Consider the following 14,522-nt stretch of genomic DNA (forward strand, 5'->3'; position numbering starts at 1 on the left):
CTGACCATGATTTCGGCTGACCAGGATCAAGGCTTGTTTGTTTTTCTTTGTGTGTGTATTTGTGTCCGGACGGGGATAGATGGACAGATAGCCAGAGAGAGCTACCAGCCAATTTCTTTATACCTTGCGTCTGTATCTGTGTCTCTCCTAGCCCACGCGTTTATTGATTGCCCACTGACCTTTCACCCCCCACCTCAGAGTAATGGAATTGCACGTACGCCCGCCCGCCCGCCCGCCACGGTCAAGGTCTTCCTAAACGTCCGAGACATGTTTGCGGGGCCGCTGCAGATCGATGGCGGCGCGGGGGGGGGGGTTGAGCCCGACGTGTCAGAGTGCCTCCGCTGTGCGCTCTCTCTCTCTCTCTCTATCTCCACGGGTCAGCCCTGTCTGAACTCTGAACATCCGAAGCCTTGAGCACTTGTCCTGCTGAAGCTCTCGCCGGCCCCAAAAGAGAATAACTTTGCACTTTCGAAAACTTGCTTTCAATGTTCGGAGGTGGCTCGTTTCCAACTTTCTTTTTTAGATGATTTTTCGAGCGCGAGGAAGAGTTTGCTAGTGACATCCTTCCATACTTAAGACCCATTAAGACCGGGAACGCATCTGTGTCACTTTTAGATTTCTTTTAGGCTATTTTTGTAAAATCGTGAAACTTTGTGCAAATCTTTGAATATATATATACAGGTATATATTTTTTTTAAAGCTTTAGGAGTTAACGTGACTAGAGCTCGAGTCTCGACCGATGCCGGATTTTCGGAGAGTCCTTAGCCCACTGACTACCAGTGTTTTGACCATCATTTTTATAGAAAGAGCATAATATATATTCTAACCAAAACCGTTCTAGAGATATTTGTCGGGATTCGGGACAGCCAGGTTGGGATGGTCTGTAGGAGATGTTGACCGCTGCTTATGGGGGGCGGGGGGCGGGCGGGGGGGGGGGGGGGGGGGCGTCATGGAATGGGGCCATTGGGGGATTCGGGGGTGAGTCACGGAGTGCCATGTCGGTCTTTACGGGATTTGTTTGCGGTGGTTACCACAGCGAGTGAGTGTGTGTGTGTTTATGTGTGTGTGTGTGTTGGTCAGTGGATGACTAATGTATTTTTGGAAGGAGTTGGAGGGGGAGGGAGGGAGGGAGGGGCCGAGGATTAAAACAGCAGTACCGCTGCTCCTGCTTTGGCATCGTCTGACTTTATGACCTTATAGCAGCCTCATCCCTCTCACCCCGCCGTGCACACGCACACACACACACACACACACACACACACACACACACACACACACACACACAAACGGCTCTCAGGAATCTGGGCTCTACTTGAAATAGCTGAGCCTCCCGTGTCATGTTTATGGCAACTGAAGGAGAGAGAGAGAGAGAGAGAGAGAAAGAGAGAGGGATAAAGAGTGTGGAGAGAGACTGGAATAGTAGGGTATAGCCACACTGGGCCACACATACGCTGCATTCCTGGAGTCTCAGTGGAGCTGGCCAGCAGGAGATAACAAGGCACACATACCTCCAACTGATATAGAACCCCCGGTAGAAATGGAAGTTCTGTTCTCTGTGTTATGATCTGTTGCATGCAGTCAGGTGAGGTTATGTTGGCTGTACAGTACTATACAGATGGAGAATGTTGCATATATACCTCCATGGAAGGCCTGTTACATATTACTGTCAGGTCACCTCCACTCAAATAGGCATGTCAAGGACCCCCAAAGTAATATGTATTTGGTCGTGGACCCCCCATCTCAAAATATTTAGTTCCAGGGACCCCCAGAGGTTGCAAATGTTCGCTTTTTTGCACACATTTTCATAATTTTTCAAAAATAGCAGATATACAAGCTCATAGCGCGGCACTCCGTGCCGCGCTATGAGCTTGTATATCTGCTATTTTCAAATGCACATAGGGTCAAAGTGTTTCAACTGATTCTGATGCTATATCAACACATTTTCACTGGGCACCCCCCTCAAGGACCCCCTGGGGTTCCCCCCCCCGGGACTTTAACAACCTGCAGAGTTAGACAATGTTATACCCTCCTCTGATATAGACACTGTACATAAATATAGGACACGTTACAGTCAGGTAATGTTACTGCACACATACACACATGCTAACGTGCGCACACGTGCACGCAAATTGACCTGTCATGCAAGCGAATGCTCGTAGTGAGAAAATTGAATGATCGCACACGTCTCCTCTCACACTAGTAAACAAAGTACACACACACGCACGCACGCACGCGCGCACACACACACACACACACACACACACACACACACACTGACCCATAGCTGTGTTTCCTCAGCATCACCTTTTCAGGGTATTCATGCATTAGATTAGACCACATTGATCCCCCCCCCATCAATGAACAATACGTCGGCTGTCGGACAGAGACCTTGTGTCTCCATATGAAATACCAGTGGTGTGTAAAGTAGCAAAGTACATTTACTCAAGTACTGTACTTAAGTACAATTTTGAGGTACTTTACTGGAGTACTTCCAATTGTCTATACTTTTACATCTACTCCGCTACGTCTCAGAGGCAAATATTGTACTTTTTCTCCACGATAATTGTTGGAAAACTTTAGTTACTAGTTACTTATAGAACATACATTAACCACTTCAGCCCTATTTTATACCTCGGCTATTTGAAAATAGCCGATCTACAAGCTCACAACGCGTCGCGATGCGACGCGTTGTGAGCTTGTAGATCTGCTATTTTCAAACATGTCAGTACTTTTACTTTTGGTACTTTAAGTACATTTTGATATCAATACCTTTGTACTTTTACTCAAGTAAATTTTGAATTCTGGACTTTTACGTCTAACAGAGTACTTCTACATTGCAGTATTGATACTTTTATTGAAGTAAAACGTGTGAGTACTTTTTCCGCCACTGTAAAATGCAAAATTTTGTTGTAAATTCATGCTCTACTTTGTCATATAAGATTGTCGCGCAAAGGCAGGCAAAACAGCTGTAGATCTGCAATTATTTTCTGCTTTTGACAAACTTTGAAAGTGGTTATAACCATCTGTGTGGATTTAATATAAATAATTAACCAACGAAAAGTATTAACAAGAGCGTGTGATTAAATAATAACTATCGGATCCATTTCCTGACACTACGCTCGACATACGAGTTTTCCCCCCGACATCGAAGGATACCGACACAGCCATACAGCTGCCATGTCTAATCCCTCAGCTGTTTGCATTTGGCAGAGGACAGCCGGAGGAAGAAAAAAAACATGCTAGCGAGCTCATTAGCTTACTGGTCGGTTGACAGACTGGCTAGTGGGCTCTGGGGTTGACGGGCTGGCTATATGGTTGACTGGCTGGCTATATGGCAGTGTTGATTTTGACAGCACATTTTGATTTCATTTTAGTCATAGTCTTTTGAGTCCATTTAGTTTTAGTCATATTTTAGTCATCTGAAATGTTTTAGTTTTTGTCTAGTTTTAGTCGACTAAATATCATAAGGTTTTAGTCGACTAAATCTACAGTTGATTTAGTCGGCTAAAATGTATTTTGGCGGTGCCTTGATGCCGTTGTAATGGCTGATTTTATAGTTAGTCGCCTGCTGAAAATAGCCGATCTACCGTTGTGAGCTTGTAGATCTGCTATTTTCAGAGCGCAACGCGCGAGCACAACCAAACTAACTATAAAATGACTTGTCTGTTAGTTCTACTGGATCTCTTCTCCACTAGTCCCTCACTGACATTTTAGTCTAGTTTTTATTTGTTGATGAAATTGTCAATATATTTAGTTTTAGTCATCATAGCTTAGTTTTTATTTTGGTCTTCGTCAGTGAGAAAAGGTAGTCGACGAACATTTTTCGTCATAGTTTTAGTTGACGAAATCAACACTGCTGTATGGTTGACTGGCCGGCTTGCTGGCTGGCTATATGGTTGACTGGCCGGCTTGCTGGCTGGCTATATGGTTGACTGGCCGGCTTGCTGTATGATTGGCTTGCTGGTTGGTTGACCGGTCTTCTGGCGGAGTGGGTTGATAAGCAGATCTGGCAACCCTGTGCTGGACTGTGACAACATCACATGCAGGGACATACTTGCCTCCTCAACAGTGCGACAACAATAACACAAAAATTCGATGAAAATAGCCACAATAAATGCAAAGTAAGCAAAAACAAAAGAGTGTGAAAAAAACAACATGCTAGAAAAAAACTGTATTGGCTGGCTAGTGGGCTGAATAGGTGGGTAGTTCAGGGGGCTGACTACAGTATATGGTTGAGTGGCCCGGCGCAGCTAGAGGTGAGTCAGTGCGTGTCACTCGGCCAAGTGTAGCGAGCTGGCAGAGCTAGCAGCCAGTTCACTGAGCCGGAGAGAGAGAGCGCGGCCTCTGTCTAACGCTTTCCCTTCTCAGATGGATGCTTTGGTGACAGCCGTTTCATGGCCTTGGACGTGGATGGATGGTGTCTGTGTGGTGTGCTGTACTGCAGTGCTTCTGAAACTTTGTGTTTACTTTTTTCTATTTTCAAGGAGTGGACTTGATATACGGTAGCCCGGTGGTTCTCGACCTGCGGGTCGGGACCCCGAGGGGGGTCCCCACATAATTTTTTTGGGGGGGTCCCCAGATGACAGTTAAGTGATAATTTAAGGACTTTTAATACCTTTTTAATGCCTCAAAAAAGAAAGAAAGAAAAGAAAAAAAGGCCATTACTGCATCAAACGTAATCAACGAACTAAACTATAAAAAGTCAAACATTGGCCAAATTGTCGATTATATGAGAAAGATGTAAGAATTTGTTTTTGATAAATGTTGAATATAATGACATGGCCAAAATAGGGATGCCAGGGTTAAAGTTGGTAACCTTGAGTTCAATGCTAATATAGACGCTTGGAGGTTAGATGCAGACAAACAGGATTTCTCAATTCCGCGTATCGTTCGTGCTGTCTCTTGGCCCTCGCAAGATCGGATTTGCAATTAGTGCAACACACACACACACACACACACACACACACACACACACACACACACACACACACACACACACACACACACACACACACACACACACACACACACACACACACACACACACACACACACACACACACACACACACACACACACACACACACAGAGAGAGAGAGGAGGTGAGGTGTCAGTGATCAGTACTCACTGTTCTGTCCAATCTATAAATTCCCCCCCGCTGGGCGCTGTGAACACACCTGCCACGATGCTCCTCACTGTCATCCATCATCTCACCCCCCTCACCCCCTCCGTCTCCCCCTCCCCCCCCCCCCCCCCCGTCCTACAGCATGACCCCCAGGGAGTCTGGACAGTGCTACTGCAAATGTGGATTTGTGCGCGAGAGAGTGTGTGTTTGATTACTCTTGTCAGACAAACCTCTGACCAGGTCAGTAGTGGACTGCTGTCACCCCCCCCCCCCCCCCCCACACACACACACACACACACACACACAGAGACACACACACAAACAGACGTACACCCACACACACCCCATACATCAGATCACTGCCCAAACTCAATTACTTCCCGCTTGTATTTTTCCTCACCACAGGTACCTTCCTAAGACCATAAATCAACCTGTTTGTTGTGTGTTCGCTGCACGCAAATGTAAACACGCGCCTGCAGTATATAATATACTGTATGCACATTCACACGCAAAGACACGCGCAATGGCAAAACGTACTGTACTTATGAACGTGCACCACAAATAAACTAGACACACGCAAACAAACACTAAAGCCGCGTAAACACTTTTTTTACACTCTCTCGCTCTCACAGACAAACAGACCTACCTGTACACACACACACACACACACACACACACACACACACACACACACACACACACACACACACACACACACACACACACACACACACACACACACACACACACATCGTTGATGTCGGGCAGAAACCTTGTATCCATATTTCGACATATATCATTTTTTTAATTAATGCCGTACTTTGTCATACTACAGTGTCACACCATTGTGAGCTTTTGTACATAAGCTAATTCCACTATTCTTTGCAAGATTTTCAAAGTGGATACGTGTGTCTGAGTTTTACAAATATTGAATCAATGAAAAGTATTAACAAAAGCTTGTGACTAAATAATAACTAGATTGGATCCATTGGGACACAGGTAAAAAAAAAATCCTGAAAAGTAAGTTTTGGACATACAAGGTTTTTCCACCCAATATCGGCGATATAAACAAACGCTCACACACACACAAACACTCACAGGTCAGTAATCTATGCCTGGGCGGCTGCCAGGGGACAAACCTTTTGTGGAGACAGAAGGGACAAAGAGCAAGGGAGGGTCTCTGACCATACGTCTTCTTAATGGCCCTGTCACCTTTCATAATGGGCTTTAATTCAGCCGCGTGCCAGAGCAAGGGGTGGGGAATAAGGAACCTTATGGTGTCAGAGGATGGCCTGTCCGAGCAGCCAGTGGAGGTGGAGGTGGAGGTGGTTCGGACTTGAGGGGAGAGTTTGAGGCCCCAATGGCCTAGTGCAGGGGTCTTCAACAGGGGGTCCGGGGACCACCAGTGGACCACCTTGAGGAGTTTCCAGGAGGTCCCCAGCTAAATGATGGAGAGTTGGTAACCAAATGGACCCTTATAGATCTTTAAGTCTTGAGAGCGTAAAATGAAACCAAATGGACCCGTAAGGGTCCATTTGGTTTCATTTTACGCTCTCAAGAGTTACATTATTGTTAAACATTTGCATTACTTAATTTACAAGAAGTCTACACAATTCGAGAATGTAGAAGAATTGTTCTTTTGACAAAATCTTATCGAACAACAACAAAATATTTACATTTTTGGGTCTGAGAGTCTAAATCTCATCAAACGGTGGTCCTTGGCTCAAATGCAGAATAAATAATGGACCTTGATATGAAAAAGGTTGAAAACCAGTGGCCTAGTGGTTAGGGTGCATACCGTAATATCTCTGCTGCAGCCTGACCTTTGCTCACTCCCCGTCCCTCTCCCTGTTTCCTGTTATTCTCTAGTATACCATCCAAATAAAGGCAGAAAAAGCCCAAATAAAATAGTTGAAAAAAAGAGGGGAGAGTTTATGGCATTTCACCCGTGTTCTGCCCGTCACCAGGGTTGTAACCTTGGCCGCTGGCGAGTGTTGGCGTTCTGCATGGTCAGTTCACTTTCCTATTCCATTATAGGATTGGAGTTTTCCTAAACAATTCAACAAGAAAGTTCTTTTTTTTGCCACTAAAAAGGATATATTGAATCTAGATGGCCCAACCACATCAGTGATGGAAAGTAACTAAGTACATTTACTCAAGTACTTACTTAAGTACACCTTTGGGGTTCATTCCTTTATATTTCTACTCCACTACATCTCAGAGGTAAATGTTCACTACAAGGATTATTTGAAAACTTTAGTTACTTTGAAGATGTAGATTATCAATGCAAAACCCCTGTTCTATACTACTGGTATTCAAAAATAGCCGATCTACAAGCTCACAGCGTGTCACAATGCGACGTGTTGTGAGCTTGTCGATCGGCTATTTTTGAAAGGGTACTTACTTTTGATATTTTGATGCCAGTACTTTTGTACTTTTACTCAAGTCAATTTTGAATACAGGAGTATTCCTTTTTGGTATTGCTACTTTCACTTTAGTAAAACATATGAGTACTATTTTACACCACTGCCGCAATCAAACATAATTGCGGTTTCAATTAGGACTTTGAATTCAGGAAACCACGCTGGGAGGATGCCAGAAGGGATGTGATAAGAGACAGTCTCTCAACCACAATGCCAATGTGATTTGACAGGACAAGCTTCAACTTGCATTTACATAATTTAATACTTAACTGTGCAGATTTCCTGAACTAATTGGCCACTAAAGTGTCACATCCCCCGCTCCCTTCCCGCCCTAATTTTCTTCATCTCCATTGTACGGTCGAATCAATCAAAAATAGCTACGATATTAAGTTCAGCAATAAGTCTAACATGCAGGTTAAAACGTCCATATCGTCCATACCGTATCTACATATTTCAGCTTCTTGTATGTCAGTATGTCTGTGGGTTTTATAAATATTGAACGGAAATGGAAATATATTTTTCCGTTTCCTGAAAAGTAACGTTTTTCGACATACTGTACAAGATTTCCACTTGACAGCGATGATATCCATTATAGCACTGGTTGTCTATGACGTATATAGGGCTTACGTGGGTAAAGCAGAATTTCACCACTTTTTTTTGTGTAAAAATGAATGATGGTCAGTGTGGTCCCATTGAAGCAGCGCGCTATACTCTATATCGGTATCGTTGAGGCTATAGACACACCACCCCTATAATTAGTACATGGACATAAGGTAGAAAATCTGCGATGTGAATTCCTTTAAGGGCTTAGAATTGGAGCTAGGTTAAGCTTAGGGGAAAGGCTAAAGTCAAGCATGGCGTCCAGGGAAATCAATGGAAGTATCGCGGTGCAAAAACGTCTGGCTGTTATGGACACACGTGTGAGTCATGTGTTTTATTTATCCTTCGTTTAACCAGTGCAATCACTACACACTAAACACAAACGTGTAAAAGGCCTTGGGATTTTGTGACAACAACCATATTATTATTGCATATAGGTACAAAGAGAAGTCCAAACGTGCTTCAGCCAGTTGAAGGTAGAAGGGGTTGTAGGTGCTCAACAGGGACAACTCGAATCAGAGAAGAGAATGATACCCGGGCACTTCAGGAGGGACTACCAAAAATAAAATACTGGAGCACTCTGCTTATTTTGCAAAATAATACATACGTGCAGACCGGTCGAGTGCTCCAGTATTTTATTTGGGTAGTCTCTCTCTCTCTCCTGAATTGCCCACTTCCGGGCATTATTCTCTCCCGATATCATTATTGCAATACGGGGTCCTCCCCACGGGTCACAGCCGAGGTCAAAGACAGAAGGATGAGGCTGGCCGGGCAGGCATTGCGTCAATACAGGTGTTAATTTAAACCGTAATATCAAACATAACAACATCATGCATATCATGGCCTAACCCATTAAGACCGGGAACACATCTGTGGGTATTTTTTGTCAAGCTTGTAGATCTGCTATTTATTTATTTTTATCGTGAAAAGTTTAGCAAATCTTTGTCAAATGTCTCAACAAATTTCTTAAGTTTTCTGAAAAAACTATTGTTTTTATATCAGTGTTGCTCAAACCTTTTCTTGTCAAGGACCCCCGAAAATTATGTTTTTGGCCGCCGATCCCCATCAAAATATGTTGTTCCAGGGACCCCCCCAGAAGCAAAGATTTGAGTTAAAATGTTGTTTCCAAAAAAGTAATATTTGTGTACAACACAAATGTTCAAGATTTTTCGATAATAGCAGATCTACAAACTCGTAGCGCGTGAATAGCCCCAAAATATAAAATAATGTTTATAGATAAACGTCTAAAAAGGACACAGTATATGAGTCCATTTGGGAGTCTGTGACATTAAAAAGTTTGAACGTGCCAGATTTTAGGAGGAGACGACTTGAACCTGTGTAGTTTTATTGCCAGCCATGTAATCAATCCCCTGGCCTCATGGGAGCCATTTAAGCGTATCCTTGCTGTCACGCAGAAACCTTGTATCTCCATACTTTTTTTAAATCAAATTCTAATTAATGCCCTGCTGTCGCACAAAAATAGTGAAAATAGCAGATCTATACGCTTGGAGATCGGCTATTTTCACTATTTTAAAATAATAATAAAAAAAGGAACGGCTTCGGACATACAAGGTTTCCCCGCGGCGGCGACGATATAGTCCCAGCTGTCCTCTGTGTCACGAAACACTGGAATGCAAAACGACTGTAAAGGGACAGATGACAATAAGACCCCCCCCCCCCCACACACACACACACACACTCGTCCACAAAGGTTTTTATGGATGGCACGCTTTTAGAAGTCACGGCACGTCTGGAATTTTTCCCTCTGCACGGAATGACCGTACGCAAAAAAAAGAAAAAAAAAATCAACAGCAACGTCGCTTCCCAGCCCCTCCCCATGGCCGGCAAATAACCTTCAATTAAAAGAAGAAGCAATATTATATGCTCTGTGATGCAAAGTGTAAATAGTTACGGAGGTCACCGCATTTCATGCAAGCTTAAACAACCAGCCAAAACAAGAGGGACTGCTCCTCCTTGCTGGCTCACTTCATGTAAGAATAGACTGCCCTGCGTGTGTCATCCTGGGTTCATATTCCTTTCATGACATGACATAGCCTCTCTCTGTCTCTTTCTGTCTGTCTCTGTCTGTCTCTCTATGTCTCTCTCTCTCTCTGTCTCTTTCTGTCTGTCTCTCTATGACTCTCTCTCTCTCTCTCTGTCTCTTTCTGTCTGTCTCTGTCTGTCTCTCTGTCTCTTTCTGTTTTCAAAGGCATTTTCAGAAATGAATGTTCAACAGATTTCAGAAAGAGTGAATATAGCCATGCCAGATTGTAGCACGTTGTAGATTGGCGTACCGCCTTTAGTCCCTACTCCTCCCCTCCTGTATTACACCTGCAAGGGAACAAATACAGCCATTAATAATTTATCCTCCCGCTATCGACTGCTATCCCACTGTGTTGGTTCGCAGCTCATTAAGAGTCGGTTGTCTTGGCACAGCAATCGGTCAATAGAGGGTAATAGATGACCGCGATGCCAGAATTCCCTGCTCGGCCACGCTCGGGTCGCGTCGTGAACACGGAGCGAACATCGCCCCCTCCCCGTGACCCCCATTCGTTATCCCCGGACATCTTATCGGGAACTTTTCCCAACATCAATCCCCGCGCAGGGGCGCCAACCAGTGTTGCCAGATTCTGTGAGCGAAACAAGCAACCAGGTCTAGGAAAACCAGCCCAAAAAGAAGCGCCTATGGGCCACTTGAGCACTTCAACATATACATCAGCTATTTGAAAATAGGCGAGCTACAAGCTCACAACGCGTCGCGATGCGACGCGTTGTGAGCTTGTAGATCGGCTATTTTCAAATAGAATCTTGCGGGGAAATTATAATAAAGCAGATCTGGCAACCCGGGCGCCAACAGGGGAAACGTTGGGACTTTGTGTTTTGTGGGGAAATCTAAACCACGGAGCCAGGAGAGTACAAACGGCATCCTCCAACCAAGCAGCCCCTCCATATTTTATGAGTTTTCTAATGTTGGGCATCACGATATCGACTCCTTTCGGAGGCGCGAGGTAACCGGGGGAATTCGACTTTCGGGAGCTCCGTTGCCATGGTACCGGGGGTCGAGTTTGATGACGGTCCCCCGTGGTGGAGAGGGAATTCCACCGGGCTCTCATCAGGATGTCAAACTCCAAACTCACACACACACACACACACACACACACACACACACACAGTCACACACACACACACACACACACACACACACACACACACACACACACAGGCAGGCATACAGAGTTCAGCGCAGCAAGGTCGATGATATTGTTGAAGTTGATAAAAACAGGTCTGCTGGGCACCATGGGAGCTGGAATCAATGCGGGGACCTTGAATAAAGACTGCTTTCTAGGAGCACACCTGAGCCCTTCTGCCAGAAATAACAAGCACAACTCCGTGGCAGGGTGGGGCAGGGCGGTGGGGGGCAGCAGGGAGGCTGGAACATGTGTCTCAGGAAATATACGCATCGACGCAAGACGAGGAGGCAATCCTCGCCCAGTGGTTCAAACTTTTTTTCCACGTCAAAGACCCTCAAATTGATGCGTTTCTTGGACACACACACCCGTCTGAAAATATTGTGTGCCCAGAGACCCTCATACAAGATTTGTGTTGTTCAAAATGTTTCAGAAATATTCCACATTTGTCGCGTTTTATCGAGATATTTGAAAAATGAAAGATCTACAAACTGAGATGCGTTGTGAGCTCGACAATCGGTTATTTTCAAATAACTTTGGAAGCCAATCGTAGTTAATGGGAATGGAATATGAAAAATCTACATCTTGATCACTTGACTCCACAGATAATGTGTACAGATTTATGTGAGTTTTGCGCACAATTTGGACCAGTAGTAGCAAAAAAAGTGTGTTTTGAAGAAAATGCAAAATGGTGGAAAAATCTGGTTTGGCAGAATGGCCAGGACCTACTGTATATGGGGAGCGAAAACATAGTCTCCGGCCTTCTGCCGTCTGGCCTGGTGGAGACAGTAGGCTTGAACAATGATGTCACATTTAACAATGCTTTCAAGGTCAAATGCATACATACACTGATTCCTATACAGTGTGTTAGCTTGCTGCTTTTACTGGTCCTAACTATTCGATTCTGTTGGATTTTGTATTCTTATTGTTTGTATATTTTATTTATTCTGTTTTACTTGGCATTGCGCTCGCCTCTCCTTTAACTGTGGACGCTGTGGTTTACCCGAACCCGGGAATTTCCTATGGGATCGATAACGTATGCATCTAGTATCTCTGTCTATATATTTGCCATAGCCCTAACGAATCACTGGAGAGCCTCTCTTAAATCCTCTGCCTTACAGGATTGTAAACAGAGAGACAGAAACTGGACAATTCCTTTTTATTTATTTTTTCATTTATGTTGGCTAAGCAGTGATGTCTGAGAAGCAATAAAGTTCTCAGGTTGCTATTCTATGCACTATACTCTGGTTAGAAGAAAAAAACAGCATAGTATGTCTGCAGGGAATAGCGAATGTTCACATCTCACATGTCTGCTAATCCATTTCAAACCGTCAAGAATCTCCTTTTTTGTCGAGCATGTCGAGATATAAATAAACCAGCAAGTGTGAGATGTCTCCATATAAGGCGGGTTTGGTCGAAAACCAAACTGAAATGGAAGACGGATTATCATTTCTAAAAGGTCACGACCCCTGCCGGGGAGGCTCTTAACTGCCCCTCGGTCTGTCCATGCTTTATTTGGGCTGGAGATATAGAAGAGTAGACGCACACACACACACACACGCACACGCACACACGCGCCCGCGCACACTGAGCCCCACCGATATCCCCACTTACGATGACACTTAAAGCCCCTGGCAACTAATGTTGCTGTTTATCGGAGCAACAAAGCTCTTGCTCATGAGCAGTGGCTTAGGCTGAGACTTGCATTGTTAATACATGGATCGCTCCCAAGCCCCGATATGCACGTAGTGTATAGCGTTGGCCATCTTTTATTTTTAATCCCCCAGACAAAAGAAAGGAGCGAGAGAGAGAGCCGCCGCACACACACACACGCTCGCGGAGATCGCTCCGTTTATTTCTACGCGGTTTATAAATAAATGGGGGTATCTCTTTTCTTGTTAATGGTTTAACCGCTGTCACTCAGCGCGCCGTTTAAGCTCTTGGGTGTCCGCGTTGGAAACCTCTCCAGAACCAGTGTGTGAAACTCCTTTAGGCTTGCATTTTGTCGCGGTCATCCAGAAACCTCGTATCTCCATAGGTTTTAGCCGAGCCGCAATTTTTTGAGGGAAACGTGGGAAAGTGGTTAAGTCTGTCTGTGAGTATTAACGACTCAAACCCCCATCATCCATATTCTGGGGGGAACGTTAGCCCAAAATAGCCGATCCACAAGCTGTGAGCAGGGTTGCCAGATCTGCTTATTATAATTTCCCCCGCAAGATTGTATTTGAAAATAGCAGATCTACAAGCTCACAACGCGTCGCATCGCGACGCGTTGTGAGCTTGTAGATCTGCTATTTTCAAATAGCTGATGTATATGTTAAAGTGCTCATTTGGCCCATAGTCGCTTCTTTTGGGCTGGTTTTCCTAGACCTGGTTGCTTGTTTCTCTCACAGAATCGGGCAACACTGGCTGTGAGCTTGTAGATCGTCAATTCGGCAATTTTCAGTGAAGAGGTTTGGTGTAGACGTAAAAAAAAAAGCGGTCCAAGTTTACAGCCAGTTCAGGTCCGGTTTACTAAGTCTCGTGGTTAACAAGACCTTGTGACTAAATAACAACCACATTGGATCTAGTGGAACATGTATTTAATATAACCTTGGACATACAAGGTTTTCCCCGACCCGACGGCGGCGGCGATTTTCTCCTCGTCGGAATCGTGCCATGTGGCGGGTTCACCTCTGCTCCCATTAAAACGCTGCCTCACAGACCAGACAAAGGCTTGTATTACTGGAAGCGTGTGCTATAGGAGGGAGAAAAAGCAGCAGACAAGGCACAACGGGCGGCCGCTGCCCCCGTACAGTATGTGTCTGTCTATCTATAGCGCGTAGAGGGCACGAGCCATTGACTCTGAGCGGCAAATAGAATGGCGAGGGTCCAGCCAGCGTGCTATCCGCTCTAACTCCTGCTATTCAGCCAGTGTGTGTGTGTGTGTGTCGGTATATAAGGCTGGAGTTATACTTAGTTGCGCGCAGGTGTCTCGCGCAGCGAACTATAACGGGGCTTTAAGTCCAACCCCACTGGACCCCTGCTTTGAGCTGTCGAAACAACCAGACTGTGTGTGTGTGTGTGTGTGTGTGAGAGAGTGTGTGTGTGTGTGTGTGTGTGTGTTTTTCTATACTTGTGAGGGCCCAAATGTCTCCACAAGTATAGTAGAATTTGAGAAATGGACATTGTGCGGACCATTTTGTC

At 44.8% G+C, this 14,522-nt stretch overlaps 2 protein-coding genes across 2 annotated transcripts in view; one reads left to right on the top strand and one right to left on the bottom strand.

Annotated features, from left to right (window-relative positions):
- Nucleotides 1-14,522, top strand: part of LOC311040606 (receptor tyrosine-protein kinase erbB-4-like) — a gene marked incomplete at its 3' end in the record, with an annotated part of 466,936 nt that overhangs the window by 47,259 nt on the left and 405,155 nt on the right. The window lies entirely within an intron of this gene.
- The window catches only part of LOC311041008 (uncharacterized protein), a gene marked incomplete at both ends in the record, with an annotated part of 84,107 nt that continues 80,144 nt past the window's right edge, over nucleotides 10,560-14,522 (bottom strand). The window contains 2 exons of the mRNA XM_084051445.1: nucleotides 10,560-10,778; nucleotides 11,382-11,578. Coding sequence (XP_083907571.1) covers nucleotides 10,560-10,778; nucleotides 11,382-11,578 — 416 coding nt within the window. The remainder of the gene's footprint in view (nucleotides 10,779-11,381; nucleotides 11,579-14,522) is intronic.

The sequence above is a fragment of the Gymnoscopelus microlampas genome (genome assembly GCF_963454915.1).
Source record: "Gymnoscopelus microlampas genome assembly, chromosome: 24".
Taxonomy (NCBI): domain Eukaryota; kingdom Metazoa; phylum Chordata; class Actinopteri; order Myctophiformes; family Myctophidae; genus Gymnoscopelus; species Gymnoscopelus microlampas.